This window comes from Penicillium paradoxum (genome assembly GCF_028828445.1).
Source record: "Penicillium paradoxum strain IBT 22861 chromosome Unknown utg000003l_segment0_segment0, whole genome shotgun sequence".
In the NCBI taxonomy this organism is placed as follows: domain Eukaryota; kingdom Fungi; phylum Ascomycota; class Eurotiomycetes; order Eurotiales; family Aspergillaceae; genus Penicillium; species Penicillium paradoxum.
Window position 1 is genome coordinate 1456575 of NW_026643181.1, and position 24255 is coordinate 1480829.

The 24255-nt window shown below is 49.2% G+C and overlaps 11 protein-coding genes across 11 annotated transcripts; 5 read left to right on the forward strand and 6 right to left on the reverse strand.

Moving 5' to 3' along the window:
- Nucleotides 1-183: 183 nt before the first annotated feature.
- On the reverse strand, nucleotides 184-1735 carry N7457_002460 (S-adenosyl-L-methionine-dependent methyltransferase; the record flags this gene model as incomplete). Its single annotated transcript, XM_057173506.1, has 5 exons — nucleotides 184-642; nucleotides 695-840; nucleotides 899-1116; nucleotides 1173-1417; nucleotides 1481-1735. 5 exons carry the CDS (start codon nucleotides 1733-1735, stop codon nucleotides 184-186), a joined length of 1323 nt encoding a protein of 440 aa, XP_057033657.1.
- An 875-nt stretch (nucleotides 1736-2610) lies between these two features.
- N7457_002461 (uncharacterized protein) lies at nucleotides 2611-4277 on the forward strand (the record flags this gene model as incomplete). Its single annotated transcript, XM_057173507.1, has 7 exons — nucleotides 2611-2614; nucleotides 2668-2826; nucleotides 2884-3200; nucleotides 3265-3447; nucleotides 3502-3570; nucleotides 3623-3848; nucleotides 3907-4277. The coding sequence occupies 7 exons, from the start codon at nucleotides 2611-2613 to the stop codon at nucleotides 4275-4277; spliced, it is 1329 nt and encodes a 442-aa protein (XP_057033658.1).
- A 618-nt stretch (nucleotides 4278-4895) lies between these two features.
- N7457_002462 (uncharacterized protein) lies at nucleotides 4896-5090 on the forward strand (the record flags this gene model as incomplete). The annotated part of the gene is made up of 1 exon (XM_057173508.1): nucleotides 4896-5090. The coding sequence occupies one exon, from the start codon at nucleotides 4896-4898 to the stop codon at nucleotides 5088-5090; it is 195 nt and encodes a 64-aa protein (XP_057033659.1).
- Nucleotides 5091-5289: 199 nt separating this feature from the next.
- On the forward strand, nucleotides 5290-6916 carry N7457_002463 (uncharacterized protein; the record flags this gene model as incomplete). Its single annotated transcript, XM_057173509.1, has 3 exons — nucleotides 5290-6098; nucleotides 6149-6291; nucleotides 6414-6916. The coding sequence occupies 3 exons, from the start codon at nucleotides 5290-5292 to the stop codon at nucleotides 6914-6916; spliced, it is 1455 nt and encodes a 484-aa protein (XP_057033660.1).
- Nucleotides 6917-7375: 459 nt separating this feature from the next.
- On the reverse strand, nucleotides 7376-9234 carry N7457_002464 (uncharacterized protein; the record flags this gene model as incomplete). Its single annotated transcript, XM_057173510.1, has 6 exons — nucleotides 7376-7659; nucleotides 7718-7775; nucleotides 7830-8325; nucleotides 8384-8671; nucleotides 8730-9042; nucleotides 9096-9234. The coding sequence occupies 6 exons, from the start codon at nucleotides 9232-9234 to the stop codon at nucleotides 7376-7378; spliced, it is 1578 nt and encodes a 525-aa protein (XP_057033661.1).
- Nucleotides 9235-9380: 146 nt separating this feature from the next.
- On the reverse strand, nucleotides 9381-9926 carry N7457_002465 (uncharacterized protein; the record flags this gene model as incomplete). Its single annotated transcript, XM_057173511.1, has 1 exon — nucleotides 9381-9926. One exon carries the CDS (start codon nucleotides 9924-9926, stop codon nucleotides 9381-9383), a length of 546 nt encoding a protein of 181 aa, XP_057033662.1.
- A 2279-nt stretch (nucleotides 9927-12205) lies between these two features.
- On the forward strand, nucleotides 12206-14123 carry N7457_002466 (MID1 family protein; the record flags this gene model as incomplete). The annotated part of the gene is made up of 2 exons (XM_057173512.1): nucleotides 12206-13403; nucleotides 13459-14123. 2 exons carry the CDS (start codon nucleotides 12206-12208, stop codon nucleotides 14121-14123), a joined length of 1863 nt encoding a protein of 620 aa, XP_057033663.1.
- Nucleotides 14124-14518: 395 nt separating this feature from the next.
- N7457_002467 (uncharacterized protein) lies at nucleotides 14519-15133 on the reverse strand (the record flags this gene model as incomplete). Its single annotated transcript, XM_057173513.1, has 1 exon — nucleotides 14519-15133. The coding sequence occupies one exon, from the start codon at nucleotides 15131-15133 to the stop codon at nucleotides 14519-14521; it is 615 nt and encodes a 204-aa protein (XP_057033664.1).
- A 512-nt stretch (nucleotides 15134-15645) lies between these two features.
- N7457_002468 (splicing factor ESS-2 family protein) lies at nucleotides 15646-17127 on the reverse strand (the record flags this gene model as incomplete). The annotated part of the gene is made up of 1 exon (XM_057173514.1): nucleotides 15646-17127. The coding sequence occupies one exon, from the start codon at nucleotides 17125-17127 to the stop codon at nucleotides 15646-15648; it is 1482 nt and encodes a 493-aa protein (XP_057033665.1).
- Nucleotides 17128-18218: 1091 nt separating this feature from the next.
- Nucleotides 18219-21122, reverse strand: erdS (aspartyl-tRNA synthetase, cytoplasmic; the record flags this gene model as incomplete). The annotated part of the gene is made up of 1 exon (XM_057173515.1): nucleotides 18219-21122. One exon carries the CDS (start codon nucleotides 21120-21122, stop codon nucleotides 18219-18221), a length of 2904 nt encoding a protein of 967 aa, XP_057033666.1.
- A 668-nt stretch (nucleotides 21123-21790) lies between these two features.
- Nucleotides 21791-22807, forward strand: N7457_002470 (Alpha/beta hydrolase fold-3; the record flags this gene model as incomplete). The annotated part of the gene is made up of 1 exon (XM_057173516.1): nucleotides 21791-22807. The coding sequence occupies one exon, from the start codon at nucleotides 21791-21793 to the stop codon at nucleotides 22805-22807; it is 1017 nt and encodes a 338-aa protein (XP_057033667.1).
- Nucleotides 22808-24255: the final 1448 nt, after the last annotated feature.

Here is a 24255-nt window from a genome sequence, read left to right on the forward strand (position 1 = left end):
ATCATACATGGTGGAATTTCAGCACGACTATGTGATTCTATAGGGACGACCTCTATGCACACACTTCCAAGGTTGAATCTTACAGGAACTTGGGTATTACAGCCTAGGCAAGCATAATCCAATGAATGCTATTCGTGAGTAATCTCTTCATTTGTGGCAAATCGAAAACCATTGAATCCGAGTTCAAGCCTTTCTGCACTCAAGGATCGTGTCTTGCCCAGCATTGCGCCATACACGAACGGCCTCTAATCCCGCCTTGGCAACCAAGGTGCGGAACTCGGTCTCTGTTCGCTGCTTTGCATTGAGACAGGCTAGTACCTGTAAGTCCAATCGACTGGTGACTGACTGGCCCCAATTAGCCAGGAGAGGCTTCGGCGCTATGAAATCGTGTGTTACTGCCGATCCATCGGGACGATACGTGGGGGATATCATATGCTCGAGAATCAATAGCTTGCTGTGCGGCGCCATCACAGCGGCACAGTTTGACAAGATGCGATGAGCGTCAGCATCGGGCCAGTCATGAATGACATGGCGCAGGAAGTAGATGTCGGCCTCCTTCTCGCTCTGGGGGGTGAAAAAGTCATGGGCGAGGAATTCGACTCGGTCAGAGCCTTCGAACTCAGGAAAGCTAGTTTTGACATACTGGGAACTTATTAATAAAGCCTTTTTGCTTCATTCTGCAAAGGGTGCTGACCTCGTGGAATTTGGGTTCACTTTCGGGAAGATCCTGGATCTTGAGGCGAAGAGAGCCATGAGCTTGTAGAAAGGGGAGTGTGCCGGCGCCGACGCCACCTCCAACATCGATGATGGTTTTACCTGCCTCTGACGCCCATGGATAGACTGTCATACTCTGTTAACATATGATTCGTTCTTAGAACTTCTCGTGGGGATTACTTACGCGACAGGTATTGGCCCAGATTGATGCCCTTCCCCGCCATTGCGGTGTTACATCTTTGCCCAATATCGGGTCTCACAGTCTTCATCCAGTCAAATATGAGGAGTTCAGTGTTGTATGCTAAGTTAAATGGAGTTTTTCTTGGATCGGTGGAATCCTTGAAGTCCGGATGGGTAAGAGCCTCCCATGCTTTGGACGACGATGTACGGCATTCATCCGCGCTGATTGATGAGTTTGGTTAGTATAGTTAGAGCAAAGGATTGATGACTTGACTCACCAATGCCCTACAAGGGCTCGTTTACCTTCCGAGAGGAAAGTAATGGAGAGAAGGTTGTTGGCAAATCGATTCTCCGCTGCCTCCCGGAAGATGAGAGCATTGCACAGGTTTCGCATGTAGCGAGCTAACTTATCCTCATTCAGGCCTGTTTTGGAAGCGAGTTCCTGAATAGAAAGTTCTCCGCCAGCAAGAAGGTTGGCAATGTCTGCTTGACAAGCAACGAACAATGCAGTCTCGTCGTGGTACTAAACGATGGTCAGGTCAAGGTCCAGTTGTGTGCGAGTTAAAGTCAGATCGAAACAACATACACCATACGTGATATCATTGATGAAGGTGTTAGGGTCGATCAAAGCCCGCAGCATCTGACACGCCGAAGAAATATTCTTCAGAGAGATTTCAAGATCCTTATCCAGTCGATTGTGGATAGGATGCTGCTCACACGCGTCGAGGGATAAAGCAGGGTCATTGTTATCCACAATAGATTTCTTGACGGTATCAAGTGAGGTACAAATCAATTCTTTGAGTTGATCTAAAGTATCAACAGGACTTGAAGATGGCGACATAGTGATGCGAAAAGCTCTAGATTGTAGTCTGGGATGTTTTGTTTCTGTTTCGAAAAGAACATATCTACAGACACAGGATGATACTTGAATTATAGCTAGGTGTTTATTGCACTCTTGACTATGATCTTCAATGTTCGTGAACATCTAGTGTTCTCGGCTTAGATTGCTAGATCGGCGAATTTCCAGGCTCTTTCTGTGAAGACCAAGCGCACTAAGCTATCTTCATCTAGCCAAAAGCCACAACATTAAGCGCTTACCATGCTCTTTTCAACGCTGGAGAATTTCAGCCACCCTGCAAAGATATTACCCGAGGAAGGCCAGGCACGGCCGTTATTTTTGCTCACTGGAAAATACACTATGCTCATTCTGGCATGTATGTCCGGCCTGAACAGGGCCGGTGCTCTTGATAATAGGCCATCATGTTCGGCCATTATATCGGCCACTATTTCGGTCTGTATGTCGGTCTGTATGTCGGCCACTTAGTAACAAAGGCACCTTTGATAATGGTAATTCTTTTAGCGTTCCTCGGGTGAGCAATATCAATCTCTGGGCTGCACCACCACGGTGATCAAATATGGCCGTATGATTAAATGATACAAGTGATTCTTTGAACTAGCATACTTAATTAAAGCGATCGAGAAAAAAAGTAACAAAACCTCTGGGAGTTTGCCGCTTTGAACTTTGACTCCAAAGTATGAAACTCCTACAAGCCGAGATGAACCATATCATCGGTTGGGCTTTCTTTGCTGGCCTACTCTTTTATTTCATAGTCGTAGTGAGATATCTCACCAGATTCCGAGGGATATATTTCAAGAACGAACAAGGGAAAATCATCCCTGCTCTCACGCAGAATACCAGATTTAGACGGTTTACAAATGGGTTAGTTTCTTCTCGCATATTGGTTCCTGGGGTTAAAACCCGCTCTATCGCAGGAGCTGATCACTTTACCAAGGGAAACAGGAGAGAACTTTCCGACGAAGGTGCACGAAAATTTGGACATAGTCCCTATCTGGTGAAAAATGGACGACACCATGAGGTTGTCATCTCCCAACCTTCTCATGTCAAGGAGTTTTATGCGCAGGATGGTAGTGGTCAGTAGTTGAAAAATTCCCGGCCCCAAGTCTTGCCAACCAACTGACAACAAATAGATCACCAAAAGCTCCATGACTGCAATATGGGGTCAATGTTTGCCAGAACTCTAGGTTCATGCGTAGGCGTGCAAAATGGTGCCAATTGGAAAAACACCCGATCATATCTCGAAGGTCATTTTTCCTTCGCGTCAGCTGCCTCATTCGTCCAAGACACCCAGCGCACCATAAATTCCTGGGTACAGGACCTGTCTCGTGAATCCAGTGTCAAAGACCAGTCGGCTGGAAGCTTTTCCTGCGACGCGTCGACTGTTTGTCGACAACTTCCCTTTCGCCTTATTGCTATGGCTCTATATGGACCGGTCTTCTCAGAATCTGTGAGTTACATTATAAGCCGAGAATCATTACCACCAAACTTCTATTGATAGCGTTTGAATTTAGATCTTTGAGCGTCTTTGGGATTTGAACGAGTTGCATGAGCAAGTGACAGGGGTCACGTTCTTAAGCCCTTTGGCCGCGACACGACTCTACCGTTGGCTGCCAACCAAAGAGAACAGCACATTGAAAGAGTTCAATAGACGATGGAAGGAGTTGACTTTAGAGGTTATTGCGAGGGCAAGAAAGGTGAGTCTCGCTTTAGCAACTACAACCTCCGAGACCTACTAAAAATGATTGTAGATGGGCGTCTCCTGCCCAGTGGAGGGCATGTACCAAGCAGTTGAACAGGGCAAGATGGACATGAAGACTGTAAAGAATCCTCTGGATGAAAAATCTTGATCTCACATTGACTTTTCGGTAGTTCCTACAATCGACCGACGAGATACTTTTCACGAACATCGACGTCACATCCAGCATGTTCGCATATTGTTTGATCAACCTTGGACGTAATTCAGACGACCAAGAAGATCTTCGGACCGAGATTCGAGAGAAATCAGTGACATCTGACTCTTTGCTTCGATACATTCAAGATGAAAATAACCTCCTCCACCAGTCATACCTGGAAATTCTTCGGAACAGCCCCCCGCGTGTAGGTTACAGCCTTTGCACTCTAATGGAACGATCAAGGCTGATTTCAATGAACAGGGTTTTCGCTTCCCGAGCTTACCGCGAAGGATAAATCTATTGGAGGGTATTTGATCCCGCGCGGGACCCCAGTAATCATCGATGTTCGACGACTTAATCAGGACTCTCCTACTTGGGCTCCAGATGGCACGGCATTCCGACCTAGCCGGTGGGAATCAATCTCCCGAATGGACGCACGTTACAGCCTTTATGGCTACGGGCTTGGTCCACGCAAGTGTTTGGGTAAAAACTTTGCATCAATCATGATCAAATTGCTCATTATCACGGCGTTGGAGAACTACAAGTTGAGTGCCGAGGTCGACTTGAAAACTCGCCGTGATCGATGGACTTGCACACCGAACTCAGTTGTATCGTTTGGAAAGTTATCATAAGCGGAGTGGAGTTGTGCTTTGGAGGTTGACGGTCGATGGTCGACCACGAAGGTCATTGCGAATTTTGGTGATTCTGTCAATGAATGCTGGTTTTTGGATCATTCGATGTGTTTGAATCAGAGGAGAGAGGATATATGCAGTTATCAGAGATCTTTTTAGTTGACCGTAAAAGTTCAATTCTGCAAGCTTTGGACAGAGCTCTTGCTAGCACATTACCTGCCTTGTAAACTCCACTGACGGCCCATCAGCTCTAGTCTCGCGGCCTTGTGCAGTAATGAGTGTTCAAATCAACCCTATCCTCTAGTTCTTCCATGCACTCCAGGTCTAGTATCACCCCCACTATATACTGTCCATAAGTCATTTCCTACGGCTTTGCCACTAAGCCCTCGGGTGCGTGAGAAAGCCTCATCTGTTGTCGACCGTATATTGGTACAGCTATAGCACATTTCCCACATTATAAGCAGGATGAAAGACACCAATCAGACAGTTCATTCTCGAATGTTCGTATATATAAAGCGGCATCCATCCGGTTGACACGTGAGATTGTGCCGCTGCTTCGAGTTTCGTGTTATTGGCATTCCCACTACGTAATCGAATGCTAAAGCCGGTGCATCGATAATGGCTACTGTCGGGGATTTGGATCTGGAAGCCTCGTTTTTCATGTGGCCAAGAGTTAAAGTCAATTCTGTGCTGCTGGTCAAGGCCCCTGAGGATCTGCCAACCTTGAGATGGACAGTGGTTGGTCCTCCCACCAGCTCCACAGTGAATGATACTCAATCGGGCCTTTGCAGCCGGCGAATTTCCAGTCGGTGAATTTAAGATCGGCAAATAACCCCGGGGTCAAACCAGGGCTATGTCGTGGTAAGGAAGAATGTAATAGGCGATTGGCTAGAGGCCCCGACGGGGATACTCTAATAAGGCCAAATGAGATCTCCCTAGCACAGTATAGATCTGTGCTCAAGCCATATACTAGCGTGCAAGTTTGCGTTAGCCCCCGTTTCTCCAAGCAACGATGTTGACGGCTCTCTTCCTTGTTCAAGTCCCGCCGGGCACCAAGCATACTAGCAGATTGAAAGGTGGTTATATACCAAGTTTGCTATGCGATATCGTGTTGGCAGGAACCGATGCTGTGGAAGCCCTAGAGCTGTTCTCTCGGCTTCTTCAGGAAGAAACTGCCCCCTCAACGTCTCTCGGGTATATGACATTCGATGCCCATGTTGGTGACACCGCCTGTCAACTCCGGGCCTGCATGCTGATGTCGCTCCGGCAACATCTGCTGCAAACAGACTCGGGAGAACGATTCCAGAATCATGTCAGTCACGTTACTGATGAGCTCCGATCTCTCGTGACTCGAGCACGTACTATGTGTCGTGTCCTGACGGCCGAAAGATTCAGATTCAAGAATGTCGGTCTCCATCCCACCGGCATATCTCGCTGCGGTCTCCTGGAGAAGTTAGGCTGGAAAGAGCCGGGCCTAGAAGGTCAGACAAAATTTGTGGGAGCAGAAAATGAATGGAACCCCGACAATTTACTCCAGGTAACGCGCCTGCTAATCTACTGTCATGTTTTGTCGAAGTACAAACGATTTCAGCGTCGACAGCATATCATCGGCGCCGAGCTGGACTTCAGCCTGCCGATACAACGCGCTGCACAGCTTATGGGGAGCGATTACAATCTGAACAACAAGGACTTTTGGCATTGGACTCAACCAAAGCGCGTTGAACACGACTTTACGTGCATGCAGATATGGATCTCTCAAATGAGCTGTGCTTGGTTGAAAAGCCTGACTCAAACTGAAGACTCAAGCAATACATTGGGAAGGTAAATGTCTACCTTGTTCACCGTGTCTCTTGACTGACCAAACGGACCAGGTTGATGGAAACAACAATTCGTTCTAGCCGCAAAGGTCTGGAGGCTGTGCCGAGTTACGTTGGATTTCTCGCTATACGTCAACAATGGGCGCAAGCACCGCCCCCAATCCTACTTGTGGTCAGGCGATTTTGTAGTTCCTCAGGTGAGTTTCTAATCTCTCCTCCTTAACACACTTCAGCTGAACAAACTTTCTTGAAGCCCTTCACGTGAACTATTTCCGCACGACTGTGAAAGCTAGGGAGAGTACCGGAAACTCACTAACAGAGCCATCCATTCAATGGGAGCTGCAACACGTCACAGCGGCAGAGTTGATGTCTTCTGGTTCCGCGGAGCCACGCCTCATAATATGTGGGAACTCGATCGAAGGAACATTGCAGGATTACCTTCTAGCGTCCTCGATTGCTACTCGCCACCGTGAGGATCACTGCCCAGACAACAAAAACCATTGCTCCCGCATCCTCTCTGCCGACCACGACCAGTTAGCTTTTGCGACATTCGCCACACACAAGCATTACGCTTATGCCCTGCAAAACGGAGAAGAGGCAGAGGGAGCCGATGCCATAGTTTCTCGCATTCTCGAGCAATTTGAGCCAGGTTTATCACAGAAGCTACAGTATTCCCGGGATATCGCCAGTGACCTTGGTACTTGCCATTCGCTCAAAACCTTCATGTGGCAACATATTTTCCTGGAAACTGAGGGTCGTTTGGCTTATCATATGGAGGAACATGAAAGCTCACTACCGCTGAGTGCTCCGTTGAAGATCTAGCCCCTGATGTACCAAGCCACTGGCAATCCATATCACACTTCCCGTCTATATGAAGCTTCTGACTCAAAAGAATATATCGATTGCTTCCGTTTTCCATGCCCCCAATCAGATATGAGCTTATTACACAGCTGCTTTTAGGCCAGCCCTCCTTTTTGCTTCTTTAGATTGTATTCTCCCCGATGGAGCATCAGCTGTTGTTAGGAATTGTCGGAAGTATACGATGCTTTGTAATGTGGAATATATTATGTATTAGACAGGCGATTAAAAGAAGAACCGCGCAGATAAGAGAAAGTAAAGAACAGGATGATCGTAGGGTAATGAATGTTCTCAAAGAAGTTCCCCTCTGGATAACGAATCAGGGCTATATCCACCGAGGGCATAAGAAGGCATGCTTTTCCCAAGTCTAACCCCTTATTGCGATGATCATGTTGTGTTGCATATGAATCCGAAGATCGAAGATTAATGCTGGCACTGAGCTCCAACCATGTATGGGTTGCTGACCTTCTCGGTAAGGTCATCGCTCTCGTTGCAGCACGCGTGGTTGCCATCTTTGTCGTTGATGGGTTTGGACTCGCTGTCATACACGCAGTTGTCCTCTCCGTAGTAGATATCACCGAAGGACTTAGGCCAGGTGGCAGTAACCTTGCACTTTGCCTGAACGGTAGTGTCGGCAGTATTGCTTCCATCAAATCGTCCATAGAAGGTTGCACTGAGTGTCTCGCCATATCCTGGATCGGGAATTTCTGAAGATGATACTGTTAGCACTGCCTTATCAAGCTCCAAGATGGGGCTACGACTTACTGTACGAGTCGCAGACAACCTTGTCCTCATTGATGGTAATGTATCCCTTGTTCACATGCTGTAGGGGTGATTAGCAACTGCCGCCCATTTGGAAAGTGCAAATAGAACATACAATTTTAGTTCCTTTCTCGTTGAAGTTAGGAGGATCCGCGCAAGGCCAGTATGGGGAGTTTGCATGGTGGTTGGCAACGATGGCGGCCTTGGCCTGGCCCAGGCTCTCGCATACAGGGATGTTGAAGAAGCCAGGATAGCGGACACGCTTTCCATACTTGCCAGCTTCGGGATCGTTCACGATATCATCCATGCCGGGCGATTTGTAGCCGTTCTGGCTGTTGCCTCTTCCCTCATATCCGGTGATTGCGCTGGAAACAATGTCCTCAAGGGTGATGTTTCCCCATTTATCTCCGGAGAGGGTGATGCTATCCGCGCCGGGCAGAGGCGTGAAGTGGACTTGACTGAAGAAGTTCCACTCATTGGCGTTCACCAGGAAAACCAGCTTTTCCCTCCAGCATACGCGTGTCTTGGCAGAGTCCACGTCAGACATGATGCCGTAGTCGTAGAACTCAGGAATCCGAGCGGCGCGATTGTCACAGCTGATATCCGTCTTCCTATGATAGGCATTCCGATTAGCATGGTCTTCTCAAATCATGGGGTTGGTTCTCTTACAAGATAAATGGATGGGCGCCTACGCCATCAGAGGCAGTCTTCCAGGCAGTAGGCATCAGTTGACCATAAAGTACCGACTCCAACTCTTTTGCCATCGCGTCTTGGTCTAGATGGTTTGGCATAAAGTTCATCTTGCCATTTTCGATGAGGGTTTGAAGGTCGCTCTGTGATGATGCGTCACCCGAAAAGACACTTTTGAGATAAGAGACCTCCAGATCCTTCCAGCCTGTGAAAAGATCACCGAGAGCGGAGCTCAAAGAGTTCTGAGCTTCGAGTTTATCATGAACCCTGGTATAGTCAGCAAAGGCAGCATTAAAGAGAGCTTGAGGACCATATGTAATCATACTTAGGGGCATTGTCTCTGGTCCAGCCAGCCGTGATGGCAAGAAGTTGGTATGACATGTCGTAAGCATAGCCGTGAGCATCGAAACCCAGCTCTCTTGTCTGGAAATTAGTGGTTCTATCCACTTCTTTTCCTTTCCACCATGTTGGGTTGTCGTCTGCAGTGTGATAACTGCTTCCAGAGTTACTAGAGCCGACAGAGCTACCAGAACTACCAGAACTGACAGAGCTGCCAGATCTTCCGGAGCTGATAGAGCTAATGCTTCCACGGCGGCTAGAAACGATATTCGAGGCGACCTTCGCAATATCCTTTTCAACTGGGCTTTGGTCAGACTATGATCCAACGTAAAGAGACAGTTCTCATGCTTACCAATATTGAAAATTCCTGAAACTCCAAAGCCGAAAATAGTAGTCAGGGCGTCAAAAATGTCCAGAATCATCTGGGTATTATCACTCTGAGGGGCAAAGATGGTGGAAAATTCCCCCACCTTGCTCTGGATTGTGATCATTGCTGTATGAATTGCGTTGTGCATCTCGCTGTGTAGCTACAATAACAGATAAATTCAGGTTAATTTCGTATACTTGAATGTTGTTCTCAGGGCACCGGAGAGATCTCACCTGATGGATACCAGAGAAAGCATTCAAAAGAAGGTAGCTACTCTGCTGTTAGCACGACTGTAACAATGTCAGGGAGAAGCTGGTGGCAGAAACCATACCCTGCTGGGTGATTGACGTCCTTGCACTGGACAGTGGTAGAGCATGGGACGCTACCGATATCTTGACAGTTCCACTGGTCGGGCCCTTGGAAGTAGTAACTGGCGAACTGCGAGAATGCAAGGCCACGATACAGATTGTTCTGAGATCCACTATTCCATTCATTAAGCATGTCATTCCAGGCTCCTGAGACGTCTGCCGCAGCCCATCGATCTGCGAAATCGACAGTAGCATCGTCAATAGAGTTCTGGTCACATTGAGCTGTGGTCCAAAGCCCCTGGCTATTCTGGGCAGGGGTCACAGCTAGGTTTACCAAACCAAGTGAGACATTGCCAATACTACCCTTCAGGTTTTGGCGAAAGGCCTGCGAAACGAGTGAGGTGTTGTGCCTGGACGAAGGCGTGAGGGCTCGGGTATGAGGTCTGAGTGCCAAACCACTGGCCGAAGCCAGGAGGTAAAAGGCAGTACCAAGCTGGATGAGCTGCATCGGGGCGGTTCACCGGCCGATAAAATGAGTGACGAGTTAGAAAGCCCGCAAATCAATGACCGAAATAAACAAAAGAATGACTGAAGTTGAAAGGGCCTTGGGAGTCGGCTCTGATAGAACCCGAGTGCCATATTTATATTTCATACCTACTGTGATAGATGGCCCCTGAGTTACTGGAGTAGTGGATTGCTTGCTCCACGGCACGATCCAAGCACATTGCGTTGCGAAGTGACCAACTGCCTCTTTGGGAAGTTGACCACAATTACTCCGTACTCCGTACTCCGTACGAAGTACTTTCTGAATAAGATATGATTGTGGATATTTATACGAGAGCCATCTTGAATTCGAGAATGGTCACCAAATATGGAGTCCTCATTCAAGCATTAGCCAATAGGCCGAAAGGCCAAAAGGGCCCCATACTCTGTAATTGCTCAGAGATGCCAGACTTCCGAGGTTTTCCCTGAACTCTTCACCATTGGGGGCTTGGCGATCCCGAACGGTGGCCTGTCTCTGACGATCGTTATATATTTTCCGCTATGCCAGTTCAAGGCAAGCTCTAGCCTTGGGTCTATCACTATCAATTGTACCATATCAGTGCAGTGATATACAGATGTACGGAGTACATGGTCCTGCCCTCCACCTGTTTGCCCCCCCCATACTAAGTACCTAACTGATCACCCTTTTTCATTTCCTTCTGTCAAGTGACCTTCCATACCCTCTATACTCTCAATTGGGCTCAGATTACTCCGTAGGCGACCCGGAGGTCTTTCCAGTGATCCCAGATTCGCGCCTTTGAGGTATTTGTCGATTTCGCTATCTGTGTCGATGCACCATCTGTACATCTTAAGTAGAGGTTTCTATCAAGTTCAAGATGACACAGTAATATACCATAATTTCCCACTTTTAGATCCATTCCGATTCCTTTGCTCCGTGGAAAGGGTCGGGCCTTTCCGGTGTCTTTAAATAACCCTAAAATATCCCGCCATCTTTCAGTAGGCCCCGGGAGACCTGTATTCTTCGCAGCACTCACAGTTCGCGTTGCCTACAAGATATATTGTACGTTGTCAGGAATTTGGGATTCGTTCGTCATGAAGGATACCTGCTAAGTGATTAAGCAAACCCGAGAGGCCTAGGTATATGAATCAAACCATTTGCACCATGGAAGACTGTTATAGAATTGTACAGTTTTCTGCAAAGAGCTTCGATAGTAAGGAGAGCAGCGAACAGTCTTTGGAGAAACCCTCCTGGTCAATACATTGCGTGCTAGTCTCTATGCGGTGAAGTAATGTAGATCGTTTCTACAGTGCGGGACCGGTGGATGCGTCGTGCCATTTTGCAAGAACAGATTTCCGGCCTCGAAGAACTCGATATAGGGGGATCAAGCTAAGGTATGTAGATTGTTTCATGTAGAAATATAGGGCTTGGACTGGGATTGTCTCTTTGACGAACTGCCTTGTTGGGTGACTTGATGTCGCCCTGTGCCATGTTCGGCCTAGTTTTTGTTGGGGGTTGGAGCAAGAGCGTAGATTGTGTGAGGATCACATTTTCGACGGCCATGGCCAAGATTCCAATACCGTCATTTAACAATGTGATTTGAGCCAACTACGGAGAAGATATGATGGGTTTGAAACCACACTCAGTCACAACAAAGGGTCCATATGTTGTGTGTCTGTAGATGTCGGCATTGGGGCCAAACAAGGGTCTCGGAGTTGATTCGGAGACGAAAGGAGGCAAAGGATGGACTGGCGTCTGGGATGTGGATGTAAGATCGCGCCAAACTAGGTTGCATACTGCCCGTAGGGCCAAAACGGCGTTCTTGGCCCTATAGTGTTCATAGCGGGTGTTCTACTACGTAGTGGCTGTGATGATTGGGGTTGGAACACATGATAGTCCACTCCGTACGGAGTAGACATGTGTATCATCACACTATGGCATTTCCCTTTGTAAAATTCTGTCGCGTAAAATCTATTGCATATCATTTATCAGACATAGTGTGTAAAAAACAGATACGGAGTAGAATCTGGGAAATCCTATTTTGTACGTTGCGCCTACGTGTCCCGAACGAGGCACCAAGGCAGCCAAATTGATAAGACATTTTCCGCGATAACCTCAGCCAAACACGTCTTGACTACTCGTATCGACTATATGCAGCCGCTGATTCTGCCTCCAGGACGAGGTTTACAGCTGGTGTATCCCACCGCTTGCCCGTGATCCCTTATCCTTCAATGCCGGTTTTTTTCCCATGAGCTGTACAGCGATACCCTCCCCTCCGTCTTTCCATGCGACATCAATACAACGCGCTGCAGTGCTATTTTACTGCAACGATTAGTACGATCTTTCTCCTTTTCGCATTTGTCTGCAATTCAGTCGCCTATACCGATGCTTTTCATGATCCCGATGCAGAGAACACATTGAACTCCCGAGGGGCGATTGCCAACGACGGATCAGGATTCCCAGTTGCGCTGGATTCGTTCAATGGGCTGGAACTTCTCGACAGCATAGACGAGGATGGCGAATCAAACGGACTAGATCTCGTGCGCAGGTATCCGAATGCTGCGAAAGCGTTGGGTAACAACCAGTTTGCGGCGGGCTCGCTCGAGATCGGCGATGTCCAATGGTTCTACCTACCCGAAGTCGTTGTGAACGGTAGACACGGCACTGTGGGCAAAGGTCTTCCCGCGTACGTGCATGGTCCATATGATGAGGTTCATGACCCAGAAAAGCGGGACAGGGAACTCTTGAAGCGAGCGATGACCACAGTCTATCTGTCACTCACGACCTGCAGCAAACCCCATACCAACAAAACCAACCCACAAGACGGATTTCCGCAATTGAAATTATATATCTCGACCTCAAAGAAGTTAGAAGAGCCGGGACCGGGCAAAGACAACTCGCTGCAGGAGATATACACTGCTGTCGGTGGCTATGTGGGCATCACCGTGGACACGGACAACGATGTCTTCATTGGCATTGCGGCGCCTAATTCAACAGACTATGTGGGAAGCTATACGTACGAGCTCGGAGCCTCCATCGATGCATATTTCCATAATGTTGTGGATGATGAACCAAATCTGCATTTGATCGATGCGGATGTGTCAGCCGCGCTCCTGGTGACAAACAATCTCACCCAGTCCGAGAGTACCTCCTCGAACTACCATGAGTGGATGAGCATGGTGCCTCCTTATACCATGTTTGCCCACAACATCAACAATACAGCGTTGAAAGGCTTGGAGAGATCGTTCTGCGCGCTCGATACCCTTTCGCAGGTGGGCCGAATCAGTAATTCTACCGAGGTTGGCATGACCAGCCGCGGGCTTGGGAATAAGCCCAAAGAGCAATTTTACCTCACCGGACTGAACAAGAGTTCGTCGTACAGCGGTCTTTTGGCAATGGTGGGCAATTCCACCGCGTCCGGAAATGGCATCATTGGCGGTGGCGGCCAGGTTTGGAAGCCAATGAACTTCACAACTAAAGCAGGTGAGCAAGCTAAAATTTACCCTTGAACAAATCAATCCCATCTAATCAATCCCAGATAACAACTGCGCCGTGCTATTCAATCTAAACTTTTGCTCGGAAGTCGCGTACGCAGTACCTTCAAACCCCAATCTCAGCGTTGAAAAGCTGCGCACAATCTACGATGACTACGCCGCCGCCATCTACAAGAATTTCACCTACTCCCTCCAACAAGTCCAATGCAAAGCACGCGAAGAATCCATGTTCTCCCTCGCCGTCGGCTGCGATGACTGCGCAAGATCCTACAGGGAGTGGCTCTGTAGCGTCAGCATCCCCCGCTGCGCAGACTACAGCAACACCGCAGACTATCTTGCCGTCCGTAACGCAGGCCAGAACTTCATTAACGGTTCTTCTCTGCCGGCTAATAGTCGGTACCGCCAACACGCTGCATCAAATTACTCTCGCAATGCTATCATTGATGAGCAGATCAAGCCAGGTCCCTATAAGGAAATTCTGCCGTGTTATGATATTTGCCACACCCTTGTCAAGGACTGCCCGACAGCGCTTGGCTTCGGATGTCCCGAGGGCAGGTGGTTGAATGCCTCTTATGGGTATCGGAACTCCGACGGTATCATTACGTGTTCTTTCCTTGGGGCTGCATATTACTTGAGTCTCGGGGTGAAGCTCGGCGTTTGGACTTGGGTGTCTAGTTTGGTTGTTATGGGAGTTATGTTCTTGTTGTAGATTGTCCTTGCTGGCTCAGCTTGTAAATATTTATGACTTTCATGTGCCTTTTTGGGCGATTTCCTATTTCCTTTCTCTTGGTATCTGGAACTTCTTATATCATCCTACATTGTTGTGTACTCTTCAATTCAACACTAACGGCAGTTTCAACCAAACCATATGCACCGGGTTGGTCGTTTTAGATCTCACTGCAAACGAAGCCGTTGGCTAAGTTAATATGGAGTTCTAGCTCCCTGTTGAACTGCAGGCAAGTCCAATCCGAAAAGACTGTTTGCTATTATTTGCCTAATATTGACAGCTCCTGCTAACCGCCGCATGTAGGATGTCTATATGGTATACTAGGTGAGTGTACTGGAAAAGACCCGGATATTATATAGCACATAGCAACAATTCTATCACCATTCCAAATCCTTCCTCTGCCCCAACTTCTCTTTCTTCTCTTCGCTCTTCTCTTCACTCTTCTTCCCATCCTCAATACCCCAATCACCCCACCTCTCCCTCCAAATCCCGATCTCCTGCTTCCATAAATCCCTTACACATGGGTCGCAGGAACTTCCACAGCAATCCCCCATAGGCGGGGGATCATTGTATTCTCTCTCTCCCGCGCGCAAGAGTTGTTTTGTGCGTGTTTTGGTTAGACGGGTTTTTGCAAGGGTTTTGAAAAGAGGAGTTTCTTCGGGGCTGTAGTATGGCTCCGGAGTGGGTTGTGTAGTTGAGGCTTCAATTGATATTTGGGTTGGATTTGTGGTTGTCTCTTCATTTTTCTCCTGGTTTGGAGATACCGTGGTGGTTGGCTCTGAAGAGCTTGAGAAAGAGAACGGGGACAGCAAGCTTGAGAGCAGGTTTGCTGGGGAATATAGTGAAGACTTGGATATATCTTTTTCTTTTATCTCTTCTGTTGTTCCTGTCTCCGTTGATGTGGGGTTCTCTTTGGATTTGGAGATCTTTTCAGATGCAGTGGCAGACGTTGATGCCGGAGCGATCTGCTTTTCTGGTGTCTCAATGCTCATTTTGATATATGCGAGATCAAATTCAAATACAAGCAGTTGCAATGTTATAGAGCTCAATTGGAGTGTCAAATCAAAATCTATGGTCTTGTTAGTCACGTCCTCCAATCGAATTATATGCATAACTCACGAATCTATGAACCCAATCCAAGCTGCCAGCTAGAGATAGCAATCTGCCAAGAGAATCAATAGTATTTATGAGGGCAGATGTCGGAATAAGAATCAAAGAGGCGAAGTACACGGCCGACCTCGGGACCGGGTAAGAACTGATCTCGGGACTGCGGTTCCTGTTCGTCCCGATGTCAATCCACTCGATCGTCTTAACCCCAGGAACTCAAATAGTGTATACATCTATAATACTGGATCTGCTATTAGGTTGCAGTGTGACTATATTCTACAATTTTGGAATAGTAGGTTGTGGTCAACTCTAAAAATAAATATTGAAACTCCCTAAGAGTCTATAAACTCCGTGGTATCATGCAGCTAAAATATCAAGATAGAATCATACAACAAGGTCATTTCCGCTTCGGTGTCGGTGTCCAAACATTTCCAAGTCCAGACTTCCTCTCAGACCTTGGTGTTCTCCCGACCTGCTGCAACAGCTTCTGCGCCGCAGGAGTAAGCATCTTTCCCTGAGCATTTCCTCCGGAGACAGAACCCCTGCTAGAGCTAGCTCCAGGTGTAGACTGCAGCCCGTAGTCCAGCCGAGGACTACTGGCAAAACGCGGCGTTAACGAGACAGGCGTCTTCGTAACACGAGCGGCCTTTTCAGCACGCTTGTTCCGCGCGACACGATCTACCATGCGGTGATGCAGGGCCTCGCGCTTGCGAGTCTCACCAAGTTGGAAAGGATTTGGTTTTTCAGAGACCGGCCCGAGGAGGCGCCAGTCAGCTTCCGTGTCGTCAGCTCTGGAGCTGGAGCCATACACAACTTCAGGCTCTGGCTCGTCTTCATCGACGAAGGCGTATCCGTTGACCCTCGGAGTCTCACTGCCTGCGAAAGCAGATGCGGCTTCGGACTCGCTGAAATGAGGGCGGCCTGCGATAGCGTCTTGGATGGCGGATAATGAGGGTGAAGCAGGCACGGCACTTGCTGCATCAGCTGCGGCGGCGGCATCTGGATCTAAGAGTCTTGTGTTTTGATATAGGGTTCGCTTGGGGCCTGCTCGGGATGTAGTCTCGGCTTTCTGGGCGAGTGTCTCGTGATTATCTTCCACCGAAGAAGGCATAAACATAAGAGTATTGTCTGGACGAGTTTTCCACGAGTCTGGTTTTGCCGGGCGAGCATCCAAGTCTGTTTTGATGACGGGTTGGACATGTTCATCTTGTTTGATAAGGCCTTTGTGTGGATTTCCACCTTGAGCTTCGATACGCTTGGCTTCTCGTTGGTGGTGTGCGATCTGTCGCGCCGAAGGAATTTTGTTGCCGCTCCAGAGCCAAGGATGTTTTTCTCGCCGTTTTTCATTTTGCTTGTCGATGACTTTATTGAAGGACTCGTTGTCTTCGCTGGTATACTTGGCTTGGAACGCGACCAGTCCCATATTCGATACATCGGGAATATTCCGGTCTCGTGTTTCGGTTGCCGCCGTGGAAGTCGATACGACAGACATTGGTGTATCCCCTCCCCAACCATGCGGAGTGTCACCGGGGTGTCCAGATGGGAAATGCTGCGGTGTGCTCGGGACCGAAGTGTAATCTGATTTTCGTCTTACATTCGACCCGGGTGTGGGCGTGCGCATCACATCTGCCAGCTTCTTTTTAGAGCTTGCGATCCATGCTTTGTCTTTTGATTCAAGGGCGTCCAAATATTCCTGTTTGACCTGATTCTCCAGTAAGCCCGGAAAGAAATCGCGGGCAATGATGTGGGACAGAGTGCTGGTGTATACGTCTTCATCGAGGACAGTCGCGGGGCGCTTGATTCGCTTCGGAGGCGGCGGAGGAGCCATGAGCTGGCCTGTGGATCGCTTGACCAGCTCTTGCGACGAAGAAGACGCCATGATTGTAGGGTATAGGCTTCAAGAGTGAAGAGTGAAAGAGCGATGGATCGTGGCGATAAGATAGCGAGTCATATGATTTTGGTCTAACCGCTTTAGGCAACTATACTTCAAACAACCCGCGGCGACTAGAGAATCCTTTGATCTAGTCTCAACGACTTAGAGCTTGATAGTAAGCAGCTTTCCCTTTTTTTCGCGTAGAAGATTATTGGAAGTCACCATAACTCATCCATGGGTGGGCTCATCCCTATGCCTATTCAGATTCCGCTATATGCATACTTGTGCTAAGCCTACATTTCCTTCGCCATATTTTTTTCAACTCCCTTATATTACGCAATGATACACCTGTATGTTGGGCCTGATTGAAGGTCCGCCTGATATCCCACAAATTGTCACCAAAGATGCCGTTTGCTGAATGTAGTAGGAAGATCTTCGCAGAAATTGTAGAATCTTTTGGTGATTAGTGTTCTCATCGTCGTTGCCAGTTCTGTTGGCATGCTCATATCCCGACATCAAAAACATCGAGTCATTCTGCACGTGCGGATATAGCTAATGGGTATTGAGGAAGAATCCGAGATATTTAGCTCTTGTAGGTTTCCTCCAATACATGGTTTATAGATTTAGCCATTCGACGACCAAGATTGTGCAGTCGATTGATCATATTAAACAATTTTAAGTGGCAACGATATAAAACACAGCGTTAACATAACAAGAATAATTAATAGCCAAAGCCACCAATCAGTTACATGTGGGATCTTAGACAAGCATGAGCAACAAAAGGGGGGAAAAAAAAAAACAAGCCATGTATAGGTAGTGCTTCAGAGGCAGCGAGGTGGAAAACAACGCCAAAAAAAAAGGAATCTTCGAAATCAAGAGCTAACGCCGAAGTCAACGCTATAAAGCTCAACCAGCTCTTTCCTCCCTTCTTCCCTCTATTTTAGGACATATCCCAACATCTTATGGACATATATGCCAGTTTATCCAAGATCAGCTCAGGCATTACCGTCGAGAAAAAATGACAAAAAATCAGAAAGATCCCGTCAGATGGTAGACCGATAAATAGCCTGAGCATTAATACACATTATGTATTGAGTTTAATCTTCGAAGAAGTTCAGGACTGCACGGATGCCCTTAGAACCCAAGCCGTGGGCCGGGTAGGAGATGTACAGCGGGTCCTCAGTGGCACCAAGTTTGGCACGGAACTCGCTCTTGCGCACAAGATGGAACTGTTTGGCGAGAGCTTCGTATGTGTGCTCCAGCATCTTGGCCTTAGCACCACCCATGTTGTGGCCAGCAATGAGCTGGGTAGTGGCGCCTGCGCCGAATGTGAGACTCTTAACGCCACTCTTGGACGCGGTCTGGATGGCATGCGTAACAATGTGTTCGATCGTACCGCTGGGCGCGCCAGGGAAATCAAGACTGTACTTGACTTGCATACCGTGGACAGGAGACAGCATCGCCAATGCGACGAAGGCGCAGACCGTGCCGTTCTTGTCGAGAGCGTAGAAGTACCAACGGTGCTCGGAGTCACACCAGGGGCGGATCTGGGACAGGTGTACCTGTGTGCCCTTGCGGTTGGCCAGCCATTCGGCCACACGCTCATCGATCTTCTTGCGGATGTCGTCTGGCACCATCTCTCCCTGGTTCATAGAAACCACCTTGATGCCCTCAGTTTCGGCGCGACGCAGTTTACGAGCAATCTCTCCATCAGAGGCGGCCTGGTTGCGCGACGGGTCGACGCGCTCTTCGGCAATGCAAGACAAACTGCGCCAGCCGAGGCGCTCGCCAAGGATAGTCTCAACTTCGGGTGAACAAAGGATCCAAACAGGCTTAAGCTTGGTATCGCGACGAAGCCACTGTAAGAATTGAGTGATTGTACGCGTGTACTGTTTGGGGTCACAAGCCGGATTGCCAGGAATGATGGCATAGTTGGAGCTAGGCACATAGGCGACGGCTGCACCTGTTGTCATGTCACGCCAGATCTTGAAGCGCTCATCGAACCAGGAAGTTGATGTAGCATCTCCATAGTTTGCGACTAGATGCTCGAGAGGCTGCAGCTCGCTGGGATCCGAAGCTACCCGAACCTTGTGGTCACGGTGCCAGGGCGGTTCAACAGTTGATGATTCTGGGTGGCGAAGCTTTTCTGCCACAGGCTTGGCTGGCAAACTCTTCGGGTCACGGGGGAACATCGACGACAGCCGGATGTTGCCCAACTTGAGAATAAGCATCACAATACGTTCCAAGCCAACTCCTGCGCCCGCATGAGGCGGGGCACCCCAGCGGAAGCCCTCAAGATAGTCCTCCATATCATCCGGATTGATACCCACACGACGCATATTTTCCTCGAGCATGTGAGGATCATGGATACGTTGACCACCCGAAACAATCTCTTGTCCACGAATGAACATATCAAATGAGTTGGTGTACTTATCGTCTTCGGGATCGGGCATGGTATAGAAGGGCCGTGCACCGCGAGGGAATTTATCAATAACATAGTAATCGGTGCCATATTGCTCCTTGACAAGCTCACCAAGGCGAATCTCATCACGGGTGCCCAGATCTTCGTCCAGGGGTAGTGGCTCGCCTGTTTCGCTCAGCCAACCCGAGTCATTCAGCATCTTAATTCCATCACTGAAGCGAATGATTGGTGTCTTTTCCAACCAAACGACATCCTCAGAGGGGAACTGGTCTTTGACGAGCTCAACCTCACGGCGGTACTTTGTGTAGAAACCGCTGAGAATATTCTTGATCACAGAGTCAAGGGTATCAAGCATCTCATGATAATGCTCCTCAATCGACATCTCAAGATCCAATCCAGTATATTCTGTGAGGTGACGGTGAGTGTTGGAATTTTCGGCACGGAAAACGGCACCAATTTCGTAGACGCGGCCAAAATCAGCAGCGATGGCCATCTGCTTGGCCAATTGAGGAGACTGCGCGAGGAACGCAGGACGGTTGAAATAGTTGACTTGGAAGACACTCGCTCCAGATTCGGTGGCAGCGCCTTGGAGCTTCGGTGTATGAATCTCGATAAATTCGAGGTCATCGAGGGTAGAACGGAAAATCCTACAGGTTGCGGCCTGCAAGCGGAAGACGGATTGCGAAGTTGCCGTGCGAAGATCGAGGATTCGGTTGGCCAGACGTGTCCGGTCAGGGATATGGCTGCGGCGACCTTCGGCCTTATCTTCTTCGTTGGTCCGAATCTCTGCCTCGTAGACACTGAAGGGGACAGGCTCCTCACGGCGCACCTGGAGGTGAACCGAGTCAACGGCTAGCTCAACATCATGAATTGAGCAGCCTAACACCGGAACCTCAGGCCTCTGCACAGTACCACGGACCGTGACAAAAGATCCTACTCGGAGATGTTCGACCCATTGGATCATGGCAAGGGAGGAGATTCCCTCGCGCTCATGCAGAACACCCTGGAAGGTATTCAGCTGCTGGCGGAAGACCAGGAACACCAGCTTGGCACTCATTCGACGAATAACGTGCAGCCGTGCGCTGAAGAACACCTGTTGCCCCTCCATTGCCAGAGTGATATCCTCGAGTTGAGTCCGCAATTCTCGTGGTCGAGTGGCCGATTGCATCAAGGGCAGCTCGCCGTACCGGGCTTTCATTTCCGCTGTTTCTGCAGCCGCCGATTTGGCGACTGCTTCTTGCTTACGGCGGTTATCGGTCTCAGAGAACATCTCTTCACTGAGACGGCTCCGTTCGCTTCGGCGATGCTGACGCACTAACCGCTTTTGTTGGTTTTTGCTCAGGACACCAGTAGAGGCGTCATCGGAGACATCATCAGATGAAGAGATATAATCGTTTTTCTCGCGTAGGAAGTTCCCTAGAATGCTGCGACGAGGTGAAGCAGTGGGAGAACCGGATCGGGAATGGGAGTGTCGTACTTTAGGCGATATGGCCGGGCGAACGTTGGAACCGGAGGAGTCATCTTCGCCTCCTCCCATGTGCCCTCTAATTGCTTTAGAGAGAGCGCGTTTGATAGACATTGTGGGCAACGTCTGTAAGGATAGGAGAGCGTACAAAATGAGGAAGGGAAAAAAAAAGAAGAAAAGAGAGGGAGACCGTATAAGAAGGAAGTGGGGGAATGGGCCCGGAACGGGCGATCCTTGGTTTTGGACGAGGAGATCGGCACTGCAAGCGCACACGATAAGAAGCTTCTATAGAGGACCTAGGTACTTTGGACCTCGGGATACAGGAAAACACTTGGGAGACACGGGATATAAATGAATTCGAGAGGGGACATCCCGTAGTGCCCTGGTTTATGTATACCGGACTGAATAGCATAAATCTGTGCTCAGGGCAATCCAAGGCGATGGTGACGTCATCCGTCAAAAACGGGTGATCCCTGATTTCTTGGTATGGAGACACACCGGACACTAGCAACTGGCCATTGCTCACTCTTATCTTGATCGCATTCTTTTCTTCTAGGGTCTGTCCTAAATTCCTGAGCCATCTTGCGCCATCTTGAGCCATCGGGCCTTGATTGTAAATATCCTTTCGGTTGTCGGCTGTTGTGCCATACTATCGTGCTGTCGTGCTGTCTTACAGTCTTACAGTCCGGTGTTCCACTCCCCCGGCTCATTATCTTCGGCCTCCGGGTCCTCCGGCCCTCTGCATGCCAGCGCACTAAAACGTTACTTCCCACTTGAACGCCATGGCATCATCACGATGGTGGCTCTATGTGCAGGCCGTCTTTTGGCGGTTCCTGATGCGTATCGGCATGTTTTTACACGAGATTGGGCCACCTCGGCCCCCTCGACCGTTGTTTACCCGCACCGTCACCTCCGACGACACTCCATGTCCCCCCGTTGTCCTTCACTTCTACTGTCCCCCAAACTATCATGAGCAGCGACGCCGGGGTCATCGCTTTCCGGTCGCGGTCAATTTTCACGGTGGTGGCTTTACTCTCGGCGCTGCCACGGACGATGCTCGTTGGGCAAAGGCCGTCCTGGACAATGTTGGAGCCGTCATGGTGAGTGTCAGCTACCGACGCGCCCCGGAGCATCCCTTCCCTGCAGCTGTAGACGACGGCGTCGAGGCACTGTTATATCTAGCCAGAAATGCGGGCGAATTGGGATTGGATGTGAGCCGTGTAGCACTGAGCGGGTTCTCGGCAGGCGGCAACCTGGCCGTTACAGTGCCGTTACGGCTCCGCGGCCGTGTATCAACGGAAGTAAAAGAACATCTAGGCCGGGCAGATTCAACGCAGAATTTGCTCAACCAGGTCCATGACCTCAACATCGTTGCTCTGTTTTGTTGGTACCCGATTCTGGATTTCCAAGAATCTCGCGACCACCGCCGCGCTATGAGTTTGATGCCGGACAAGACTCTCCCGGCCTTTTTCACCAATCTCTTCGACGAGTCCTATCTCCCTGATTTGAAAGAACGAGCCTCTCCCTTTGCCTCTCCCGTCCGCGCATCCGATCGCATCCTGTCCGAGGCCCTTCCCCGCGATGTCTTCTTGTTCATCTGTGAATGGGACATGTTGATGAACGAAGGCCAGTCTTTCGTTCGCCGTTTAGAAAGCCTCGGCAAACGTCCTCGTGCCATGCTTATTGAGAAAGCCCGACATGCGTGGGATAAGTCACCCAACCCATGGCGCGACCAGAACAGCGTCGACATTTTGTACCGCGACGCCTGTGCGGATATGAAGGCGATCTTCGACCGGTGATCGATCCACTCGGATGTGTATTCTTATTCTTTTATGGGTTATTAGCACTGCAGGATTTGACTTTGGCGTTTGAACCATTGGCATTCACGGTGTTAGCTAGCGTTGTTTGGCATATTTATTTTCATAGTCGTTTTGGCAATCTGATGGTTTTGTATAGATTGTAATCTGCACTGTCGACAAACCACAGTAGTTCAAACTTTCTTGAAATGTTCTAACCGGGTGTGTATCTAAGCTTGCGTTGTTAGCCCCGAGCACATGCAAGACGCTCCTTCCGTGGGTGGCCTAACAGGCCCCCGGCGCCAAGAAGGCGCCCTCCGCTACCTCCAGTCACCCGAGGCGGAAGATTTTGCGGAGCTGCTGCGCGTCACCGAGTTTTACGCCAAGATCCGCAGGTAGAGGAGTCCTGGGGGCCTCCCAACCCCTCCACCCGCGACCGCCAAGGCGGGCAGGCCACCTCCAACTGGGACATGAATCCCCAAGGAACGTCAGGCGCTAGCGGGATGCCGCCGGCATCAGCATGGTACTCCCATCGCTCACAACACCATCTGTATGTACTGATCTCACAGGCCGGAGAAGCGCATGCAGTCGACTGAGGAGACTCACCTCGCGTTTATAACTTAAGTTGCTTTCCATGGGCGCACATTTGTACATAATTCCATATCTTAGCACGTCCCTATACCCTCGGGAGGTCCAAAGGACGTCAAATAAAACAATAATTCCGGCTTTGTATACATCGTCTCCAGGCTGCCGCATTCAAAACCGAGCCGAGGCCGAGGTCATGTGCACGCCCATATCAAAACAAATGTACCTAACTCCGTATCAGGTACCAACATGAACGAGTCTCTTTATTGGCGGATCGCCATCCCAGCAATAACTGCAGGTGTCCCACACGTTGCCCCAGGATCTTCCAGGTGCATCCACAGCCAGGGCGGGGGACCTGGCAGCTGTTGCAGAATGATGTCATATCCCATATAGACCCCCAATCAGACCCCTGTCACCGCATCAGTTCTTCGGAATGACATCGGGGTGCTCTGTATCTATTGTGTCATACTGCAAGCCAGAACACCGGTTTATGTCGATTGTGTCAAACCTCATAGGGTTGGGTTTGTCTTGATTTGGTGGCTTGGCGGTTGAGTGACTTCACAGAGGATTGGGCTTGGGCTTGGGATTTTATACGGTATAGCTGTTGAGGGTGTTGATGGGAGACATGAGAGATATTCCAAGGATCCTATCCCCTGCTCTTTTCTTGGTAGTTTGAATACTCAACAATGGTGGGTTGTCAATAGTCCATCCTTCTATCGTCATCCATCGCGCAGCGGCTGGGCAAATTCAGGCCTTTACCAGTTTTTTAGAGGAGAAGAACGCAAGAAAACCAAGCCAGCAATCTAGCAATCTAGCAATCTAGTCTTCGAACCTCCAAGCTTCCTAGGAAGGTCCGGGATTTGCAG